The sequence below is a fragment of the Leptonychotes weddellii genome, chromosome 14 (genome assembly GCF_054177405.1).
Source record: "Leptonychotes weddellii isolate Sample4059 chromosome 14, ASM5417740v2, whole genome shotgun sequence".
In the NCBI taxonomy this organism is placed as follows: domain Eukaryota; kingdom Metazoa; phylum Chordata; class Mammalia; order Carnivora; family Phocidae; genus Leptonychotes; species Leptonychotes weddellii.
This window is the reverse complement of record NC_138382.1, coordinates 62,935,106-62,954,687: the sequence shown is the minus strand read 5'-3', so window position 1 is coordinate 62,954,687 and position 19,582 is coordinate 62,935,106. Positions and strand designations below refer to the sequence as shown.

The 19,582-nt window shown below is 54.9% G+C and overlaps 1 protein-coding gene across 14 annotated transcripts in view; it reads right to left on the bottom strand.

Moving 5' to 3' along the window:
* The window catches only part of COL27A1 (collagen type XXVII alpha 1 chain), a 135,753-nt gene that overhangs the window by 8,718 nt on the left and 107,453 nt on the right, over positions 1-19,582 (bottom strand). For 7 of the 14 annotated variants that reach the window (XM_081803443.1, XM_081803446.1, XM_081803447.1 and 4 more), the window contains 19 exons: positions 15,870-15,923; positions 15,681-15,788; positions 14,625-14,678; positions 13,713-13,766; positions 10,159-10,253; positions 9,941-9,994; positions 9,355-9,408; positions 9,051-9,174; positions 8,164-8,217; positions 7,971-8,078; positions 7,390-7,497; positions 6,383-6,490; positions 3,187-3,240; positions 2,569-2,631; positions 2,144-2,197; positions 1,967-2,002; positions 1,808-1,825; positions 1,524-1,559; positions 1,212-1,238 (listed from right to left, as the gene is read on the bottom strand). In XM_081803443.1, the coding sequence (XP_081659569.1) occupies positions 1,212-1,238; positions 1,524-1,559; positions 1,808-1,825; positions 1,967-2,002; positions 2,144-2,197; positions 2,569-2,631; positions 3,187-3,240; positions 6,383-6,490; positions 7,390-7,497; positions 7,971-8,078; positions 8,164-8,217; positions 9,051-9,174; positions 9,355-9,408; positions 9,941-9,994; positions 10,159-10,253; positions 13,713-13,766; positions 14,625-14,678; positions 15,681-15,788; positions 15,870-15,923 (1,263 nt within the window). Of the gene's footprint in view, positions 1-1,211; positions 1,239-1,522; positions 1,560-1,807; positions 1,826-1,966; positions 2,003-2,143; positions 2,198-2,568; positions 2,632-3,186; positions 3,241-6,382; positions 6,491-7,389; positions 7,498-7,970; positions 8,079-8,163; positions 8,218-9,050; positions 9,175-9,354; positions 9,409-9,940; positions 9,995-10,158; positions 10,254-13,712; positions 13,767-14,624; positions 14,679-15,680; positions 15,789-15,869; positions 15,924-19,582 lie in introns of those variants that run through there. The other 7 variants (XM_081803450.1, XM_081803445.1, XM_081803451.1 and 4 more) reach the window with 7 other exon arrangements.

The window sequence follows — 19,582 nt, the reverse complement described above, 5'->3', positions numbered from 1 at the left end:
GTGCAGTGGTAACACAGGGAGGGATCCCTGGGTGGGGGGGGGAGGGGGGCTTGGGAGGGGCCATACTTTCAGGGACGTACCCACCAGGGAGGAAAACAGCCTTCCTCCTCCAGTCTGACCCTCTTTGGACTCAGAATCTGAGGACACCCTCTGGGATACTGTGATTTATAATAGAGATTTGGTCTCTGACCCTCTTCCTGGCACCAAGCTCCTAAAATCCCATAAAAGTCTTGTCATGTTAATGAGGTGACTCTTGGAAAGCCCCTAGGTAACCAAAGGATAGGGGCTGGATTGCCCAGGGAAGCAACCTTGTGATAGGTGGCTTGGAAACTTCAGTCCCGACCCCTCACCTCCGGGAGGAAGGGAGCAGGGATGGAGGTTGAATCAATCACCAGTGGCCAGTGCTTTCATCCATCATGCTTATGTAATGAAGCCTCCATGAAAACCCAAAAGGGTGGTATTCAGAGAGCTTCCCAGCTGGTGATCGCATGGAGGTTTGGGGAGAGTGCCCACCTGGAAGAGGGCTTGGGAGCTGTGAGCCCCTGCCTCACGCTTTGCCCTGTGCCTGTCTTCCATCAGGCTGTTCCTGAGTTATTATTATTATTTTTTTATAATAAACCAGTAAGCTAGTAAGTGATATATTTCTCTGATCTAAGAGGCGCTCTAGCACATTCCCTGATGCCGGTGAGGGGCATGGGAACCTCAGTCGGTCAGAAGCGCAGGTGACAAGCTGGCATCTGGGGTGGGCAGGATGGGGAAGGAGTCCTGTAGGATCGTGAATGCTTTGTCCTGGTGCACAGTGTCAGAACTGAGTCGAACTGCAGGACATCCAGCTGGTGTCCCACAAGTGTTCCTCGGTATGGGGAACACCCACCCCCCCCAAGCTTGAATTGACACCAGAACCTATTTAGACCTTCGGCAATTAGCCGTTCTGTACCGAGGGTGCTGACAGGCCCAGGAGCGCAGCCACTGGATCGGCTTCCTGGGTTCACAGTCAGGGGTGCATCCTGCCTAAAACCGGGAATCCCTACCCTCTTTCTGCTGCTGTAGAGTCCAGGGTCCGGGATGGAAGGACAAAAGCTCACGGGCATCCCTGGGCCTAGCTTAGGGTTCTAGCTATTGTGACCCAGAAAAGAGGTCAGCTGCCAACCGCCCCCCCACCCTCCCAGGCCTTACCCCAAATAGGCAAAAGAGAACATTCTCCAACTTACAAAGTGGATACGGCTCCCTGGCGGACCCTGCAAAAGAAGAGGCTCAGTCACTATTTGAGAGGGACTGGGTGCGGGAGTCCCAGGGGCTGTCAGGAGCCTGGAGGGGCCATCCAGGCACGAGAGGATGTGTAAAACTGGTCTCTGCTCTTCTAGAGGCCTGGTCCAGCCAGGGCTACTCTATGCTCTCCTAGAAGTCTGGGGAAGCTTGTGAGGTCAGGGCCAAGACAAGCACCTGCCAGCAAAGCCCTGGGTCTCATTCAAAGCTCCACCTCCTGCCCTGGAGTTCCAGGAGCCCTGAGCGCAAGTACCTACCGGTGGGCCAGGCCGCCCTCTGGGACCAGGAGGACCCTGGAGGAAGAGAAGAACAGTGAGGCCTTGGTCAAAGGCCTTCCATCTTCCCCACCCCAGGCCTCCTCGAGCTGATCCGAGACCCTGAGACAGTGGTGCCTCCAGCACAGAGGGGTACCGATGGATGACTGAGGTCCAGAGGGAAAGAACATGCCTGAGGACTTCGGTGGTCATGGGCAGGGGAACCCAGAGGGCCCACCCTGCCCCACTCCCCCAGCCCACCAGCCCCCGTATCGCAGCCCACTCACCCTCGGACCTTGCAATCCCTGGAGGAGGACAGAAGCAGAGAGAGACAGTCAGGGAATGAGGCTGAGCCTTGCCCTCCAGCCCTCCCCCACCCCTCTCCCAGCCCTCCCCTCCCCCTCCCCCAACCACTGCAGCACCGCCTCAGCAGCCCATCAACTCACCCAGTCCCCTCGGCTGCCTTTGTCACCCTTTGGACCCTGCAATAAATCATGCCCCATAACAGAGGACTCAGAGAGGAAGTTCTATTTCCCAGATGGGGAAACTGAGGCTCAGGCTGGCCCTGGGTCACAGAGACAAGCTTGCCCCCATAGTCTTTCTGGCCAGCCCCCTACACATACCGGGCGTCCCGAAGGTCCCAGGATTCCGAGGGGCCCAATGATGCCTTCCTTTCCCTAAAGGAGAGAAAGGTTTGTGTGTCCTCATCCCAGGGCCTGGGAAACAGAGTCACGGAGACAGGAGAGGAGATGGCAGCTGAGTGTCCCATGGTGATGGAAGGGAGACTTCCTCAAGCAGGGGCCAGGCCATGCACATTCTGGGCCCCGAGTGCCTTTGGGGGGCTACGGGAGGAGAAAGGGGGAGGGTGGCAGCCCAGCTAGCAGGACCGGCAGAAGCAAGGGGATGCCAACGGGGATGGAGGCCTTGGGCAGAGGGGGCTCAAGCCTGAAAGAGCAGAGGAGCAGGGCAGGCATCCACCCAGCTGACGGCTGGCCAGCCTTGGGCCTGGGCGACTGTCCCCGCTAGGACAGACCAGGAGAGGACTCACCATCAAGCCAGGGGGCCCCCGAGGGCCCTGGATGCCTTTCAAGCCAATGTCTCCAGGGGGGCCCTGTGGGAGGCAGAGGAAGGGCTGTCTGTGTCTGGGTGGCCACTGGGTCGGGCCTCCAGCAGCTCCATGACCCCTGGGGGCTGGCCACACTTTGTCCTCCCTGTCAAGAGAGGCCTTACCTGAGAGGTTCCAGGAAGAGTAACAAATGTCCGCAATTATTAAGCAGGTACTAGCGTGCTGGCTCTGTGCTATATGGTGTAAGCTCTGCTCTTACTTCCTTGTTACAACCCTCTATAGTTATCCTACCCATTTTACAGCTGACAAAACTGAGGCTTGGAGATACAAAGTAATTTGCATCTTTTACTGCAAAAGATGTAGTAAACATCTGAGCAGGTAAACTGCTCAGAGCAGGTAAACTGAGGAGCCAGGCTTAAAACCCAGGTCTGCTGGATTGTGGGTTCTGGGGACCGAGGATGTTCCTGCTCGATTCTGGCGGCTTTCCAGCCCCCATTGTAAGTGCTCAAGAAATCTTTGTTGAGTGAATACATGGATAAACGACCAAGGAGGTGGATGGATGGAACCCCAACAGGAACAGTAAGGAGTGGGAATTTGTACCTTGGGTCCGAAGAGGCCAGCCATTCCGGGGAAGCCCATCTCGCCAGAGTCACCCTGCGGGGAGAGCAGAATGAGATGGGGTGAGTGGGGCCAGGACAAGGACGCCCAGCCAATCACCCAGGACCCCTGGGCCTGCCTCCTCCCATGGATATTAGCGACTCCATCTCTAGGCAATCAGATGAGGGTGGACAGCTCACATACTAGACACCAGTCAGCCTGGGCTCAGAGGGGGCAGGGGCCTCTGCCCTCTGTCACATGAGACAGTGGAGGCCAGCTCAGGGATTCCATGAGGAAGGCTCTAGAACACTTAGGACCTCCTGTCCCAGGTCTTCAAGGAAGAGAAGGAAAGGACCTGCAGGCTCTTTCCCCCATCACAAAGGCTCTATCAAGGACTGTGTCCCTCAGAATAAGCCCATTAGCTGTGGGACTCTACGTGCCAGGGGCTTTGCATGGACCACCACGCATACGAGTTCCTACTTCCGCCCAGGGAGGCACCACGCACCCCATTCACAGATGAGAATACTGAGTCTCACAGAGAGCAGGAACTTGCTCATATTCACACAGATGCCATTGCGGGGAGTGATCGGGTGTGAACAATTCTGGAGGCCTGGATTCTATGGCAGGGGCATGCTTAACTTTTAACGAAACTGCCCAGCCCGTTTCCAATGCGGTTGTACCATCTCACATTCCTGTGAGCAGAGGAGGAGAGTTCCAGTTGCTCCACATCCTTGCCAACACTTGGTCTGTTCACTCTTTTAAAATCGTTACCATTCTGGGGCTCCTGGGTGGCTCAGTCAGTGACTCATCTGCCTTCGGCTCAGGTCATGATCTCGGGGTCCTGGGATGGAGCCCTACATCGGGCTCCCTGCTCAGCCGGGAGTCTGTTTGTCTCCCTCTCCCTCTGCCCCTCCCCCTACTTGTGCTCTTTCTCTCTCTCTCAGATAAATAAAATCTCCAGAAACAATGAAATGTTTACCATTCTAACAGGTGTGCAGTAGCATCTCATTACGGTTTTAATGAGCATTTGCCTCATGACTAGTGATATTGAGCTTCTTTTATGTGCTTAGTTGTCATCTGAACAATCTTTTCAGAAGTGTCTGTTCAAGTCTTTTGCCTAATTTCTTTCTCTTTTTTTGCCTAATTTCTTTATTGGGCTGCTTCTTTTCTCATTATTGGGTTTTGAGAGTTCTTTACATATTCCAGATACAAATCCTTTACTAGATCTATAATTTGCACCTGCTCCTAGTATGTAGCTTGTCTTGTCATCCTCTTAATAGCGTCTGTCCTTTGAGGAGCAAAAGCTTTAAATTTTGATAAAGCCCAATTTATCAATTTTTTTAACGGATCATGCTTTTAGTGTCATATCTAAGAAACGTTTGTATAACCCAAGGTCTCAAAGATTTTCTTCTCTGCTTCCTTCTAAAAGTCTTAGCATTTTGGGTTTTACCTTTAGGTGTATGATCCATGTTGAGTTTATTTTTGTACATGGTATAAGGTATCCAATTGTCACCGCACCACTTGCCAGAAAAGACTATTCTGTAACCACTGAGTTGTTTTTGCAACTTTGTCAAAAAGCGGTTATCCAAGTACGTGTGAATGTATTTCTGGACTCTCTATGTTGTTCCTTTGAACTATTATTAGTATATTTATGGCAGTACCCTACCTTCTTGATTACTGTAGCTATATAATAAGCCTTGAAATCAACTACTGTGAGTCTCCCAACTTTACTCTTCTCTTTTCAACTTGCTTTGGTTATTCCAGGCCTTTCACATTTCCACATAAAAATGTTAGACTCAGCTTGTTATTTTCCACGAGAAAGGCCTGATGGGATTTTGATTGGGATTGGGTTGAATCCACACACCAACTGGAGGGAACTGCCATCTGAACAATACTGAGTCTTTGACCAGGGAACACAGCATCTCCATTTATTTAAGTCGTCCCCATTTCAGAAATGCTTTGCAGTTTTTCAATGCACATGTCTTGTTCACCTAGTGTCATATGTATCTCTAAGTATTTCCTACTTTTCTGCTATTATAAATAGCATTGCTTTTTAGATTTCAAGTTCTGACCATGGCTAGTATATAGAGACACAGTTCCTTTGTGCATCTTGAGCTGGTGTCCCACCATCTTGCTGTATTCACCTGTTCTAGTAGCTTTACCATGGATCCCATTGGATTTTCTCTCTAGACAATAATTTCATCTACAAATGAAAAGATTCACTTCTTCCTTTTCAATATGAATGCTTTTATGTATTTTTCATTCCTGATGGCATTGGCTAGAATTGTCAGTACAATATTGAATAGAAGTAGTGAGAACAAGTATCTCCGACTCGTTCTACTTCTTGGAAAAAAAAAAATCCAAACATTCAGCCTTTCACTATTAAGTATGATGCTAGATGTCTGTTTTTCACGAACGCCCTCTTCCCAGTTGAGGAAGCTCCTTTTCCATACCAAGTTGGCTGAGTGCTTTTATCAGAAATGGAGTTGCATTTTTGCCAAGTGCTTTTCTTGCATCCACCGGGAGGATCAAATGGGTTTTCTTTCTCAGTTTGTTAGTATGGTGCATTATATTCATTTATTTTCAAATGTTATACCATCCTTGCATTCCTGGGATAAACCTCATTTGATCTTGATGTACTATCTTTTAAATATATTCTTAGATTGGTTTTTCTAAAATTGTGTTGAGAATTTCTGTATCTATATTTCTGAGGTATATTGGTCTAGACCTTTCTTGCAATGTCTTTTACCCAGCTTTGATATCAGGGTAATGCCAGCTTCATAGAATATGCTGGCAAGTATTTCCCCCTCTTCAATTTTCTGGAAGAGTTGATACAGAATCAGTATGATTTCTTCCCTTAACTTTTACTAGAATTCTCCAGTGATGTCATCTGAGCCCAGAGTTTTCCTTGTGAGATGTTTTTTAAACCATAGGTTGAATTTCTTTACTAGATAGGAGGCTGTTTCAGGTTCAGGTGGTGATCCACCACCTGTCCTCATTCTGAAGGGACCACTCAGATCTCATGTCTCAGCCTCCTCCCTCCCCACCCCCACCCCTCAGGTGGAGGAGTATCTGGTGCTCAGAGAGGGTGTCACTCTGTCCTTGTCACAGAGCAGGCAGGAGGCTTCCGGACCCGTGTGCGCATGTGTTTGCATGCATGTGAGTATGAGAACATCTGTATTCCCTGGGGCTCACTCACCGGCTGGCCTTTGGATCCAGGCTCCCCCTGGCTCCCAGGAAGCCCAGTTCCACCCGCTGTCCCTCGTTTGCCAGGAGGACCCAGCTGCCCAGGTAACCCACTTTCACCCTTAAAAAACAAAACCAAAAACACACACACACATACCAAAATGACCAAAGGGGGAAATGGTTCTAGGGGAGGGGAGGAGGGCCTAGGAGAGACAGAATAGTGATGCCACAGGGTCAGCTGACATCTCAGGATGCTGGGGCTCAGATGCAGGCCTGGTGGGGGCTCGGAATTTTAGTCTCCTTAAGAGGACAGCCTCTTTCCTTACTCTGGAATTCAAGTTCCAACTTCCCTTCCACTCTCCCACCCTGCCTCTCTTCTTCACTGTTTCCTCCCAGAAGACCATGAAGTTCCCACCCACCCCCACTTCTGCTCCAGCCCTTCCTCCTGTCTGGGATGCCCCCTCCCCTTCTCTCCACATTTAAAACCTCCCTGGGCCAAGGCCACCCCTCCCCTCGCTGGCTGTTCCTGCAGAGGGTTCCAGCCTCTCCCCAACTAAAGCTCGTGCTTGGGGAGGGCCAGAGGAGCCATGTCTGATGCACCCACCTCAATCTTCCCTTCTGTGTGTAGCCCCAGACTCAGATTGACTCATGGCTGCCTCCCCCACCTCTCGGAAACTTTCTAAAAACATGCCTTTTGGAAGAGGGTCCTGGCTGCAAGCAACATCTATTGTTCCACATCCACAAAGGCCCACTAGAGGGCGCCGAAGGACAGCTCAATAACCAGTTGCCTGTTTCAAAGGCCTGGCAGGGCCCAGGATTTCTAGCTACCTGGATAAACTTTCCTTAAAGTCAGGCTCAAGCTTGGGACAGGGACCCCTGAGAAATGTCAGGGCCATGGACTCCATTTTCACACAGGCCCTGGGACATGGGTGCCCACGTCAGCGTTATAATCATTGTCTTATAGTTAGTACCAAGGTCGAAAGGAGGGAAGGTGGCTAAGTGGACTAACAGGTGTCTGACCTTGAATCCTGGGGGCCCCTGTGCTCCAGGCAAGCCGGCCACACCTGGATTTCCTCTCTTCCCAGCAGGGCCCGTGGGGCCAGGGTCCCCATCGTCTCCCTGCTCCCCCTGTAAAAAAGAGGGCAAAGGAGGACCTCTCATGTTTCAGGAAACAGAGGCAGCCAAGGAGCAGCATGTCTCATAGTCAGGATGAGCTCTGGGTGGATCTGGAGGGAAGGAGGTCAGACCCCAGGACGGAGTTCATCCTGCCTGTGCGTGAGGGCGGGACCAGTGAACAGATGTGCAAGTGGGGAGGAGGAGGGACCTTACAACTAGAAGTGCCATCCCCTGGGCAAGGAAGGGCCTTCTGGGTACAGGCATGGCTGGTCAGAAGGGCCACATTCCCAGGTCCCGAGGGATGAGGTGACTGCCCATGCAGGAAACTTCCAGATATGTTGGTTCTGCCCCATCCAAGTTTCCGAACCTGCTCCTCCTGGCCCGTGGCCCGATGGCAGAACCACCCCTGCCCCCCAGACCCCAACACACACAACACACCTTGTCTCCAAGGGAGACACCATCTGTTAACCCCAAGTCCTGCTCACCTGCTGTCCTGCTTGCCCATCCCTGCCAGGAAACCCATCTGGTCCCGCGACACCCTCGGGGCCCTGTCTCCCCACCACGCCCCGAGGCCCTGGCAGCCCCTGCAGGCCCTGGGGATATAAAAGAAGTTGATGAGAGCCTCTGAAGGGGGGAGCAGGGAGGCAGGCGGGAGGGGACTGGCTGCGGGTCACTCACCTGAATCCCCCTTCGTCCTGGTGCCCCAGCCTTGCCTTGCTTTCCCTTTGGTCCCTGAAAAATCAAGGGGCACATGACAGAGGCCGCCTGGACGAGGGACAGAACCCTAGGAGATTTGGAAGTGGGACTGAAAGGAGCATGGGCTCCTGTGCAGCCCAGCCTTGCCCTTCCACCCCTTGGGCCTTAGCATCTGAATGTGCAAATGGGTCCAAGCACCCTGGCCTTGGAGCCCAGGGGCAGGGCTGGCCTTGGAACCTGCCAGTGTTGTCCTCACCCCTGCTCTGGGTCCCGCGCCCCCATGGGCTCCCCTGCTGCAGAGGCTCTTGGCTGGCAGTTTCCTAGAGGGAGCCGGGGCCCGTGGCTGCCTGGGCTTCAAGATCCTTCCATCCTCAAGAGTGTGGCTAAATCCCTGAGGGGGGGTGGGGGGGCGGGGAGATGGTGTGTGGGTGAAGGAGACACGCCTGCGGGGAGGTTGAGCGTATGAAGACAGCACTGACCCAACCTCAGAGGAGGCAGACACAAGGGCTCAGGGTACAAGGTGGGAAAGTCCTCAACCGCCCCTCAGTTCCCACCACCAGCATCCCTGTCCACCCCTGCCCCTTCCTCTGGACCCCTTGCTTCTCCAAATTTTCTTCTACAGCGTGGTGTGGCTGGCTGGCTCTGGCTCTCGACTGCCCTGGGTTCAAATCCCACTGCTGGCCCCACAGGTGGTCCCCTTCCTGGAGGCCCTGCCAGGGGGGGCAGGTGATCCCCCCTCCCTCAGGCCCTTGGAGGCGAAGAGATCTTGGCCTGGAAGCACCCTGCAGGGCGCCCGCCAGCCTACTTGCTGGGTGCCTGGGCAGGTGTCCGCCCTTCCCAGGGTCCCCTGTGGACTTCAGTCCTCTTACCTCTTCCCCTTTTGATCCTTTGGGTCCCGGCTGTCCCCGGGGTCCTGGATGCCCCTGCAAACCAAGGTGAGAGGATGCAAAGCAGCCCCAGGATTCTCTCCCGGGGAGGGTGGCCAGTGTCCGCCTAGAGGGGGAGGGGTGGGAGGGGTTTGGGGGTGTAGGCTCTGGGGGTGCCCCCAGCATCAGGGCAGGAAAAACCAGAGTGAACTGCCCCAGGCCCTCCAGTAGGGAGGGTCCCTTCCTTCCCCCACTGCCGCCCACCCACCTGGGGCCAGAGGGGGATGGGACAGGGAGCACCACTCACTGGTAGGCCCTGCTGGCCTGGATCTCCACGGAGGCCTGGCACACCCTCCTGTCCCTGGAAGTCAAGGAGAGACTGGTGAGGGGGCCCATCCTGGAGGGGCTGGGGCAACTTCCAACCCGGAAGAGCCCCCCGAAGCCCTTGCTCTTCCTAGCCATGTGTCATTGTCCCCATCTCAGCTTGCTCATCTGCAAAGCAGCAAAATGATGACCCTGCCAGCAAGGATGGAGCAGGGGAGGGGAGGGGAGGGGAGCGGAGCCTGGTGGGGGCCCCGTGCTCACTCAGCGGTCTGTCTCTTGCTTCTGCCAGGAGAGCTGTTCCCGGCCACAGGTGGGGAGACTGAGGTCCTGTGAGGAAGGGGTCTCTCTCCCTGACCTCATCCTCTCCCTCCAGCCCTCCCCCGGCCAGCATGAATTCTGGCCTGAGCCCTCCTTCAGGGGGTCTGTGCTTCAAGCTGGGCGCTAATGGTGGGAGGGAGGGCTTGTCTCCTGGCCAAGGCTGTTTCCCTGCCAGGGAGCCGGTAAGGACAGAGGACTGCCCTGACACGCCGTGCCTGATGCTACCATTGGGTAGGAGCTCTGATACTTACGGGGTATCCAGGGTCCCCTGGCTCCCCGCGGTCCCCTCGATCACCCACAGGGCCCTGAATGACAAGGACAGCAACAAAATATGGGCCACCAGGTCTCTTCCTGGCCACCCCCTTGGATGCTTGCAGCGGCCTCACCCCTACTCAGCCTCCCCCTCCCCATAGCAGGATGCTGGGGCTCCGCCTTGGCGGTGGCCCAGGGAACAGAAAAGGGGGCTTACCCGATCTCCCGGTGGCCCAGGGGGCCCCTCGGCCTTGCCATCCTCACCCTGCTCCCCCTGTGGACACAACCAGCTTTAAGACACACTTCTGGTTCCTGGAATTCCAGACATTCCACACAGTGTGGAAAGGGCCTTCATCAGCAATGAAGTCCAGTCTACTTAGGGCTACAGATGGAGAGACTGAGGCTAGAGAGGGAAGGGGCACACCAGGGCTGTGGAACCAGGGCTGTGGAACCTGGAGAGTGCTCTTTACTGCCCCCTGCTGGGCATCCCCCCCCCCCCCACCACAGGTACCCTCGGTCTGGGAGACCCAGGCAGCTCAGAGCAGAGACCTTGGTCACACCCAGCTTTGCACAGGACCAGCTCAGACCCTCAACAGGTCCCTTCCTTCCCATCTTGGAGCTCTTTTTCTCAGCTGGGGAATGGGGGTGAGGTGGGGTGAAGGGACAATGGCGATACCCAGGAGGAAGTGGTGGAGATTCTGAGAAATGATGCAAAAAGTCCCTGCATGGTGGTCAGCACGGAGTGACAATAATTCCGACAGCTGGTGGGCAGAGGCACTCACTGAATACTTCCAACAACCCTACGAAACAGGTGATGGTATTCTCCCCATTTTACATATGGGGATACTGAGGCACAGAGAAGCCATGTGGGCTGCTCCATTGTTCAGCCCTGAAAAAGAGTCCCTTTCTCCCATCTTTGCTAGAATAAAGTAGGCAGAGAGCCAGCTTTAATAGGAATCTTCTATCCTGGATGGCAGCCCCAGAAGCAGGCTGGGCTGCCCCAGGTTGAGCTCAGCTGTGGGCCAATTTGGGAGTTTTGTCCATAAGACAGATTCCTTTCTGCGAAACGGGATTGTGATGCCTTGCAGCGCTGTTCTGGGGACCCAGGGAGGAGAGTTCACTACTGCCCACATAGTAGGGGCTCAGGTGGCCACGAGCTTAGCTGTTGTTGACAATGGCAGCAGGGACGATGGGTGGCGTGGATGTAGTCAGAGGGATTGCAGGAGGAGTAGGGTTTAGGATGGAGGCCCTTGAGCCCTGGCAGGCCACCCTGGGCCCTGGGCCACCAGCAAGACAGGAGGCGGGAGGCCGTGTGCCAGCTACAGGGAAGGTGTGATCAGAGCAGCAAGAGGTAGAACCCCAGGGCTCAGAATGTTCCAGCCCGACAACTGGTGCCACCTCCCATGGGGGGCGCATTCTGGGTAGGAGGCTCAAGCGGGGGCACCCCGGGCCCCCTGGCTATTGGCAGGGATGGAAGGGGAAGCCTGAGAGGCAGGAGAGGGAGCCATCCCTGGGGCTGGAGCCCATCCCAGGCGCAAATCAGTCCTGAGGGCTGGCAGCTGTAGCGCCTTGGCTCAGAGCCTCTGTGGCTCCTGTGGGCAGAGACTGAAAGCGGGAGGGACTTGGCCCGAGGCTTAGAACCAGTTGTACCCAAGGGGGTGGACCAGGGAGCGGGGATTCCCTCTCCTCCCTGACCTCTCTCTATGGCTCTTTGTCCCAAGTCTCGGTCCCACCGAGGACGGAGGCAGCTGGACTGGGGCACTTTGGAGAAGGGGGCCGTGTTTACTGAGTGTACTCTGTGTGGCAGACCCTTCGGGAGGTGTTCCACAGAATCCATACCGCACTCCTACGCTGCTGTGACTATTGGCCCATTTTACAGATGAGGAAACTGAGGCCCGGGGAAAGAAAGGTCCTAGTTAAGGCCACACAGGAATCAAGTGGTGGGTGGTTGGAGCCAAAAGCCAGCTATACAGATCTCCCCCGCTCTCCCCACATTGTGGCTGTAGTTCAGGGATGCATTTTTAGCAGCAGGAAGCCGGTGGAGCCCCCCTTCTTCCTTGTTCCCAGAGTCTCATGGCCAATCCCTCCAGATACCACCTTTGTAGACACATGCCCTCGGGGAATTCGCCAGGTGAGCAGCATCCTAACTCATCTAAGTACCTGTTTCCGGTCAGGGAGGCACAGCCTGACATCAGAGTCTGCATCCTGGTCCTGCCACCTTCCCACTGGTCCTGAACTAGTCCTTAAGCATCCTGGAGACTCAGTTTCCCCATCTGTCATGTGGGACACTGACACCTCACAGTGAGGGCCGTGGAGGAATCCCAGGGAAGAGCTTTGCACATGGCTGTGTGCTTCGGGGTGTCCCTTGGGAACCTGCTCCCCCTCCTCCCAGCACCCTCCAGCTCGTGCCTGGCTATTCACTGTTGCATCTAGTTTTACCCTGGAGTTCTTTAGGGCATCCTTCTGCAGCCCCCAGCTCAGGGCCGAGAAAACATTACATAATTATTATTCATCCATAAATACCTGTCAGATAGCTGAACGCATGAGTGAACTAACCTACTACCTCATCACTAAGAAAGTGCCTATGGCCGACATATATGTGATATCCTGCTTAGCCTCACATTCCTGAGGTATGCACCCGCTTAACAGATGGGGCAATCAAGGCTCAGGGAACCCTGGGGCCCCACCCAAGGCCCCAGCAGACTTAGGGCAGGTTTAGGGTTAGGATCCCATTCTCAGCAGCCACAGGAACTGGGCCTGGGGCTGCAGGTGGCTCGGGTGGGGTGGGGGGGGGGGGGAGGCTTCCCCTTGTTTCAGGGTCCATGTTAACCCCTCTTGTGCCAGCTGTGGCCGACTCAGGGCCAAGGCTGGGGGACTCAGGGTACTGAACGCAGCTTCCTGTGGGATGTCGGGAGCCCACTGATTGCAGAGCTCTTCTCCAAGCAGGAGGAAGGGGCCAGCTGGACAGCAAGCCAGGCCGGGGTGATTCACAAGGCAGCGGCAGTGGAATGTGGTTAGTGAGTAGCTGACTCAGCCCACAAAAGGAGGGCTGGGGAGGTGGGGGGGGGGGGCAAGGAGACAGCAGGGGGCCGCCTGCTAGGAAGCATTCCCGAGGCAGAGCCATCAGGGGAGGAGGGAGGCCAGAACAGGGAGACTAGAGCTGCTAAGGTAGGACTCAAAGGCCTGGGCCCAGAGCCAGTTTGGTGCTGGCTCGGAAGGTTACCCGGGGCCACTGCCTTGGCCCCCTGGCCCCACATCCCCACCTGCACCGTGCGGCAGGGCACAACCATCAGCAAGCTTTCTTCTAGCAATTTCTCTCTTCCACCGAAGCTGGAGCCAAGTGGTGGGGTATGGGCGCGTTCTCCCTCTGCCTTAGTGGCTCCTTCCTGGCTGGGAAAGGCTGGTCTCACTCTGCCCTAAGCCCTGCGCTGGCTCTCACTGCGGGATCTCATTTCTGAGCAAGGCTTCAATGCCCACATTCACACAGATGATGGAATTGAAGTTCTGGTCAGGACATGATTGGCGTCCATCTCCCCTGCTCAACTGGAAACCCCAGGCGGGCAGGAACTGTGGTTTTGTTCCAGTGCTGGGCTCCGACCTGACACACAGGCCATCTGTGTTGAATGTAGGTCTAACGGCTCTGGCTCTGCCGTGTGAGCAGCGGTGAGCCGACTGTGAACTTCCGCATTACCCCAGCCACAGTGCCCCAGGGGCTGGCTCCTATCGGCCCACACGGGAGGGAGCGCCTGCTTCCCAGGACTGAGCACCCACCTTTTCACCCTTTGGTCCAGGAGGTCCGAGAGGGCCCATGATGCCTTTGTGTCCCTGCAAGAAACAAGATGGCAAGAGGTGAGAGCATGGGGGAGTGACAGCTTGAGAGGCACAGTGATGAAGGCCAGGTGGAGACCCTGAGCTGTGAGTCTGGGCCCTGGCTCTGCCCCAGCTCACTGTGTGACTCTGAGCCGGCCCATGCCTCTCAGGGGCCTGGCCTCCCAGTCAGTCCCTGACACACCTCTCAGGGGTGGGCCCGCTTGGATGGTAGGGGGCGTGGCTCACCCCAGCCTGGAGCAGACCTGGGGCCAGATCTCGGAGAGCCAGCTGTGTCCCTGGGGCAGGGGCAGGGGCAGGGGCAAAATGCTGGCCTCAGCCGACTTCCCCAGGCTATGGCGGGAAGCATATAGGCTCATTCCTCCCTTGGGCTCCCAGTGCCCCCTCTCCGGTTCCCATGTCCTCTGCCCTGTCCCTCTTCTGTCCTTCTTTCCCTGCTGTGCCTCCTTCAGACACTGAATCCTACCTTCAAACTTAACAAGCTGTCATTAGCCTCCCTAAGCCTCAGTTTCCCTTTCTGAGCGGGCCCAGAGCCTCTCTGAGGACTAGTCACCCAACTCTATCACATAGGTTTGGCTCAGCTGCCTCTAAGAGGGGTGCCAGCTTGGATGCAAAAGCGGGGTGAGGCTCTTCCCTTCCACAGACAGCCGGCATGACGCCGGGACAGGACGCATGTGTGGCTCCCACCGTGGGAAGGAAGGACTCAGCGAGGGCACGTGGAGGGGGAGGGTGTTTCTGTCTGCCCACCCCTGCCCACCAGAGATCTTCAGTGGCCCAAGGGCCACCCTCCGCGGGGAGGTGGTGGGGACAGAGGCCGAGGCCCGCCTGGGGCGGAGGGGGGGCAGATTTTCTTACATGGTAACCAGCCAGTCCGGGCTCTCCTTGGGCCCCCATCCGTCCGGGAGCACCCTAGGACAGAAGCAGACGCGCATTGGTACAGGTGGTTCTCACAGCAGTGACCTGGGCACTGGTTCCAGCCCAGTCCAGCCCCACCGACAGGCACGTCTGTGGCCCAGAACCCAGGCTGCAGAGCTCCTCCCTGAGCTCCCCTCCTCCCTCCAGCCCTTCCTTCTCCCAGCTCCAGGGGTTCACAAGACCCAGTGGCTAAACCATCTTCACTTTTGTGAGCCAATTTTAAACAGAAGCAGCTATAGGAAGTTAAATTATATGAGCTTACAGTTCAATCAATTCTATTAAAAACGAAGATGACAAATATTCAAAACTCCTCCCTTCTAGTAATTTTGCTCCATTTTACTATTGCCTAGGCTCCAGCTTATTTCTGTCTGTTGAGTGCATGTGGTGGAACTAGCAGATGACAGACACTCCCGCGCATCTCCCTCCCAAGTTTGCACTTGCAGACACCACGTGGGTGGCTTGGGATCAGCCACAGCGGGGGCATTCACACCAGGGACGCTGGGAGCTCAGAGATGCCTTACCGGCCTGCCTCCCCTCTGCTTCCTTCCTCTGCAGCCAGCAGACCCCCGGGGCCCTCCTTCCAGGCAGGCCAGCAAGAGGCTGGGACGGCCTCAGAGTCACCCAGGGATCTGCAGCCTGATCCTCATGAATCTATTTCCAGTGGGAAAACTTGTTCTGTAAAAACCCTCCAAAGGAGCTGGTCCCCTCTCCCCACCCTAGAATGCTTATTTGTCTGGGTCTGTAAAGTCCTTCAGAAGACCCACAGTGCCCTTCAAACAGAAACACATACTTGGCGCTGTGGGTACTTTTCCAGGGAGAGAGGCGGCAGCTTCTACAGGATCCCCAAGGGATCCATGATGCAAGAGAAGCAGCTAGGACAAGGGACAGCCAAGGTTTGGCTGAGAGGTGGACAGGGCGATACCTCTCTTTCTCCCCTTGCCCCCACCCCCAGCTCTTTGCCTGCCCACCCCACCCCACCCCACCCTGAGTTCTCACCGTTGGTCCCAGGCTGCCCCGGGACCCTTTAGGGCCTGGGGTGCCAGGGGGTCCAGGGTCTCCAGGGACACCCATCTCACCCAGCTGTCCTTGGTAGCCCTTGGCACCCTGCAGCGGGAGGAGAGACAGGCTGTCACGGGGCCCCAGCAGGAGGTGGAGAGAGAGGTGGGGGAGTGGAGGGGACCCCACCTTGGCTCCGGTCCGGCCCTTCTCGCCTTGCTTCCCCGGTTTTCCTTCAGGACCCTGAGAGGAGAAAGAGGGAAGGAAGAGGGTGAGAAATGAGAGCAACTTGAGGCAGAGCGTCAGCACGGGAGCTCTGAGGGCGGACTGCCTGGGTTCCAAACCCACCCTGTGCTCAGTGCTCCCCGGGACCTTGTGAGCTGGGAACTTCCTGACGGAAGGTATTGTCTGCAAAGTGGGGACAGGGGTCCTGTTTGCCTCATGGGGCTGAGAAGTCAACCCGGGGATGGCCTCTCGTGCTCACCAGGCACCTGGCCCACAGTAAGTGCTGGCCGCACCACTCTTTCATGAAGACTGCTAGGCTCCCAGGCTGTCCCAGTGGGAGCCGCTCTCTGCACCTGCCATGTGCCACACGCTGTTCCAGCCCCCCAGCCACCCTGAGCCTGAAGCCCCATCAGGGCTTGCTCCCTGGGCTTCCCAAAGGTGAAACGACTTGGCCCAGAACGCTGATTCAACTGCGGATCTGTCTGATTCCATGCCTGGGGCTCCCGGTGCCCGCTGATGACATGAGGCAGGCAGGGGAGGTCCTCCCTCAACTCTGAGATGCCGTGGGGCACTTCTGACCAGCCCGAGGCTGTGTCCCACTGACAGGTGCTCCCTCCCTTGGGGATGGGGGGTTGGAGGGGCTCCTCCCAGTGGGGCATTGTGCCGGGAAGGTCAGCTGCCCTCCCCCACTCTCTCACTGGGGTACCCAGGCCACTCCCTCCCACAGGCTGCTCTGTCCCCTCCCTTGCAGGGCATCCCTTTGCTCTCCTTTGCCCTGTTCTTGTCAGGGCCACTCAGTGGGGTGAGTGAGTGCGTATAAGTGTGCGTGTGTGAGCATAAGACAGATAAGGGAGAAAAGAAAAGGAGAGAAGAGAATCCCAACTCTGAGCCACACTGGGGTGGGATGTAGGGGGTAAGGCAGGCAGTGTTTCTGGTCTGGAAAAGACATCCTGATGGTCCCCAGAGGACAGTCCCCTCAAGACCCAAACCTCAAAGGGAGCTGGGAAGAACATCTACATTCTTGGCAAGCACTAAAGAGCTAGTTCAATTCAATCCCTTTGGCTGCATTAACAGAGGTACATGCTGTAGGATGAAGGAGGTGATAGCCCCACCTTGGAACAGGAGGAGGCACTAACTGTGATGGAGGAAAGGCAGGAAGATGGGATTTTAGAGGAGCCAGAAAACACATAGGCGAACCCAGAGGCACCTGATGCCCGTCTGCTGATTTCTGCAGCTGCCCTGAGGCAGGGGTAGCTGTGTCCTCTGGGGTGGTCAGTGGACGGAAATTACAGGGAGGCCAGCTTTGATTCAGCACAAGGACAAAACGTGGCAAAAAAGGACTGGAGAAGATGATTCTCTGTCCCTAAGGGCAGTGCCAGTTAGACCATCCTGGGGCCCTCAGGAAGGAGAGAGTGGTGGTCTTGGAAGGACTAAGCGCAGACTACCCTGCATTCTGGTGCTTAAGACCTCATGTGACCCTGGAAAAGTCCCTTCCCTCCTGTGTGCCTCGGTTTCCCTGCCTCTCATATATAGGTCTTAAACTAGCTTTGTCCTGTCTGTGGCCCCTTGCCACATAGGGCTACTGAGCACTTGAAAGGTGGTGACTGGGATGGAGGAACCAAATTCTTAATTCAACCTAATTTGAATTAACTTAAAATTAAATTTAAATACAGACAATTAAGTTATCGTTAAAACTTTTATGTGTATTTGGAACAACTTAGGGATATGAATCTACATTTTCAGCTATATATTTTATGAAATCTAAACACAGATCAAGTATTTCCAATGAAAATTTAGCATACGGATTGAGATGTGCCATAAGAGTAAATTACACATCAGATTTCATAGATTTAGTACAAAAAAAAAAAAAAGAATGCAAAATACCTGATTAGTGATTTTTATATTGATTACATGTTGGAAATGTTCGTATTTTGGCTATATTGAGCTAAATAAAATATATGGTTAGAATTTATTTCATCCACCTCTTTTTACATTTTGAAAATTCGAGTACTAGAAAATTTTAAGTTACACAGGTAGCTTGTCTTCTGTCTCTATCGACAGTACTGAACTAGACCATGCCTGGGTCTTTGGCTCCTCCAGTAATAAAGGAGTCAACCAACATGGCTTCAACCACGGGCCAGGATCTATGTCTATGTTCTGTGTCATGCCTCCCCCAATTCTGGCCACAGGGCTGGGAGGAAGGGGTTATTTATTCAATTTGAGAGCCAAAGACACAGGCATGGTGAGACAAAGACACTACCTGCAGGTCACCTCGCTGGGTTCGAATGAGATGTGGGTCCTCAGTGTCTGGGGCACCCCCTGTCCCAGGCTGGTCGTATCTGGGCAACTGTACAATCCTGATACAGGGGCTGGTGGAATTTGTCAGTAGGCTGAGGGGATTGCTAGGGCTGATCCCTTGTCAAAAGGAGAAATGAGTCAGCGCTGAAGCATTCAGCACAGAGCCAGGATGCCGGGAGTCTCCCCCAGGACAGGGCGGCCGGCCACTTGTGCTGACAGGCCCTCTCCATCGGGGAGCGTCCCTCATGGTGTGGGAAATCCTGAGTAAGGGCTGGAGCATCCAGTGGGGTGAGGCTGTGGGGCCAGAATGAAGACTTTTGCTGGGCCCCCATCCATGGAGATATGTTTCTGGAAAGGCTCTGATGGCTCATAAAATTCTATTTTTAAATACTCCACTGTTTCCCAGCCAGAGTGGGAGATACTTGTCCTGTAGCCCTGATGCCAAAGAGACTCAAATACAAGCCTCTCACCCCTTCTGTCACCCGACACACACTCAGTCTGGCCCCAGTGAACTTCTTTCCAGTTCCAGTATATGAAAATTGGCAGAGATGGCAAAATAGAGACATTAACACCACCACTGCCCCCATCACCATGGCCACTGTCACCACCACTGCCACCATCATTCTCACCACCATCCTCACCACCATCTCCATTACCACCATCATCACCATCTGTACCACCACCTCTTCCACCACCACCATCACCTCCACCCTTACCATCACCACCCTCACTAATACCATCACCTCCACCATCACCATCACCACCATCATCACCACCATCACCATCATCACCACCATCACCACCATCACCACCATCACTAATACCATCACCTCCACCATCACCATCATCACTATCACCACCATCACAATCTCCACCACCATCACCATCATCACCACCATCACTAATACCATCACCTCCACCATCACCATCTCCACCACCATCACCATCTCCACCACCATCACCATCATCACCACCATCACTAATACCATCACCTCCACCATCACCATCATCATCTCTACCACCATCACCATCATCACCGCCATCACCATCTCCACCACCATCTCCACCACAATCACCAGCATCACCAGCATCATCACCATCACAAATACCATCACCTCCACCATCACCATCACCACCATCATCATCACCATCACCATTTCCACCACCATCACCATCATCACCACCATCACAATCTCCACCACCATCACCACCCTCACTAATACCATCACCTCCACCATCACCATCATCACTATCACCACCGTCATCACCACCATCACCATCTCCACCATCACCTCCACCATCACCATCATCACCATCATAACCATCTCCACCACCATCTCCACCACAATCACCAGCATCACCATCATCATCACCATCAC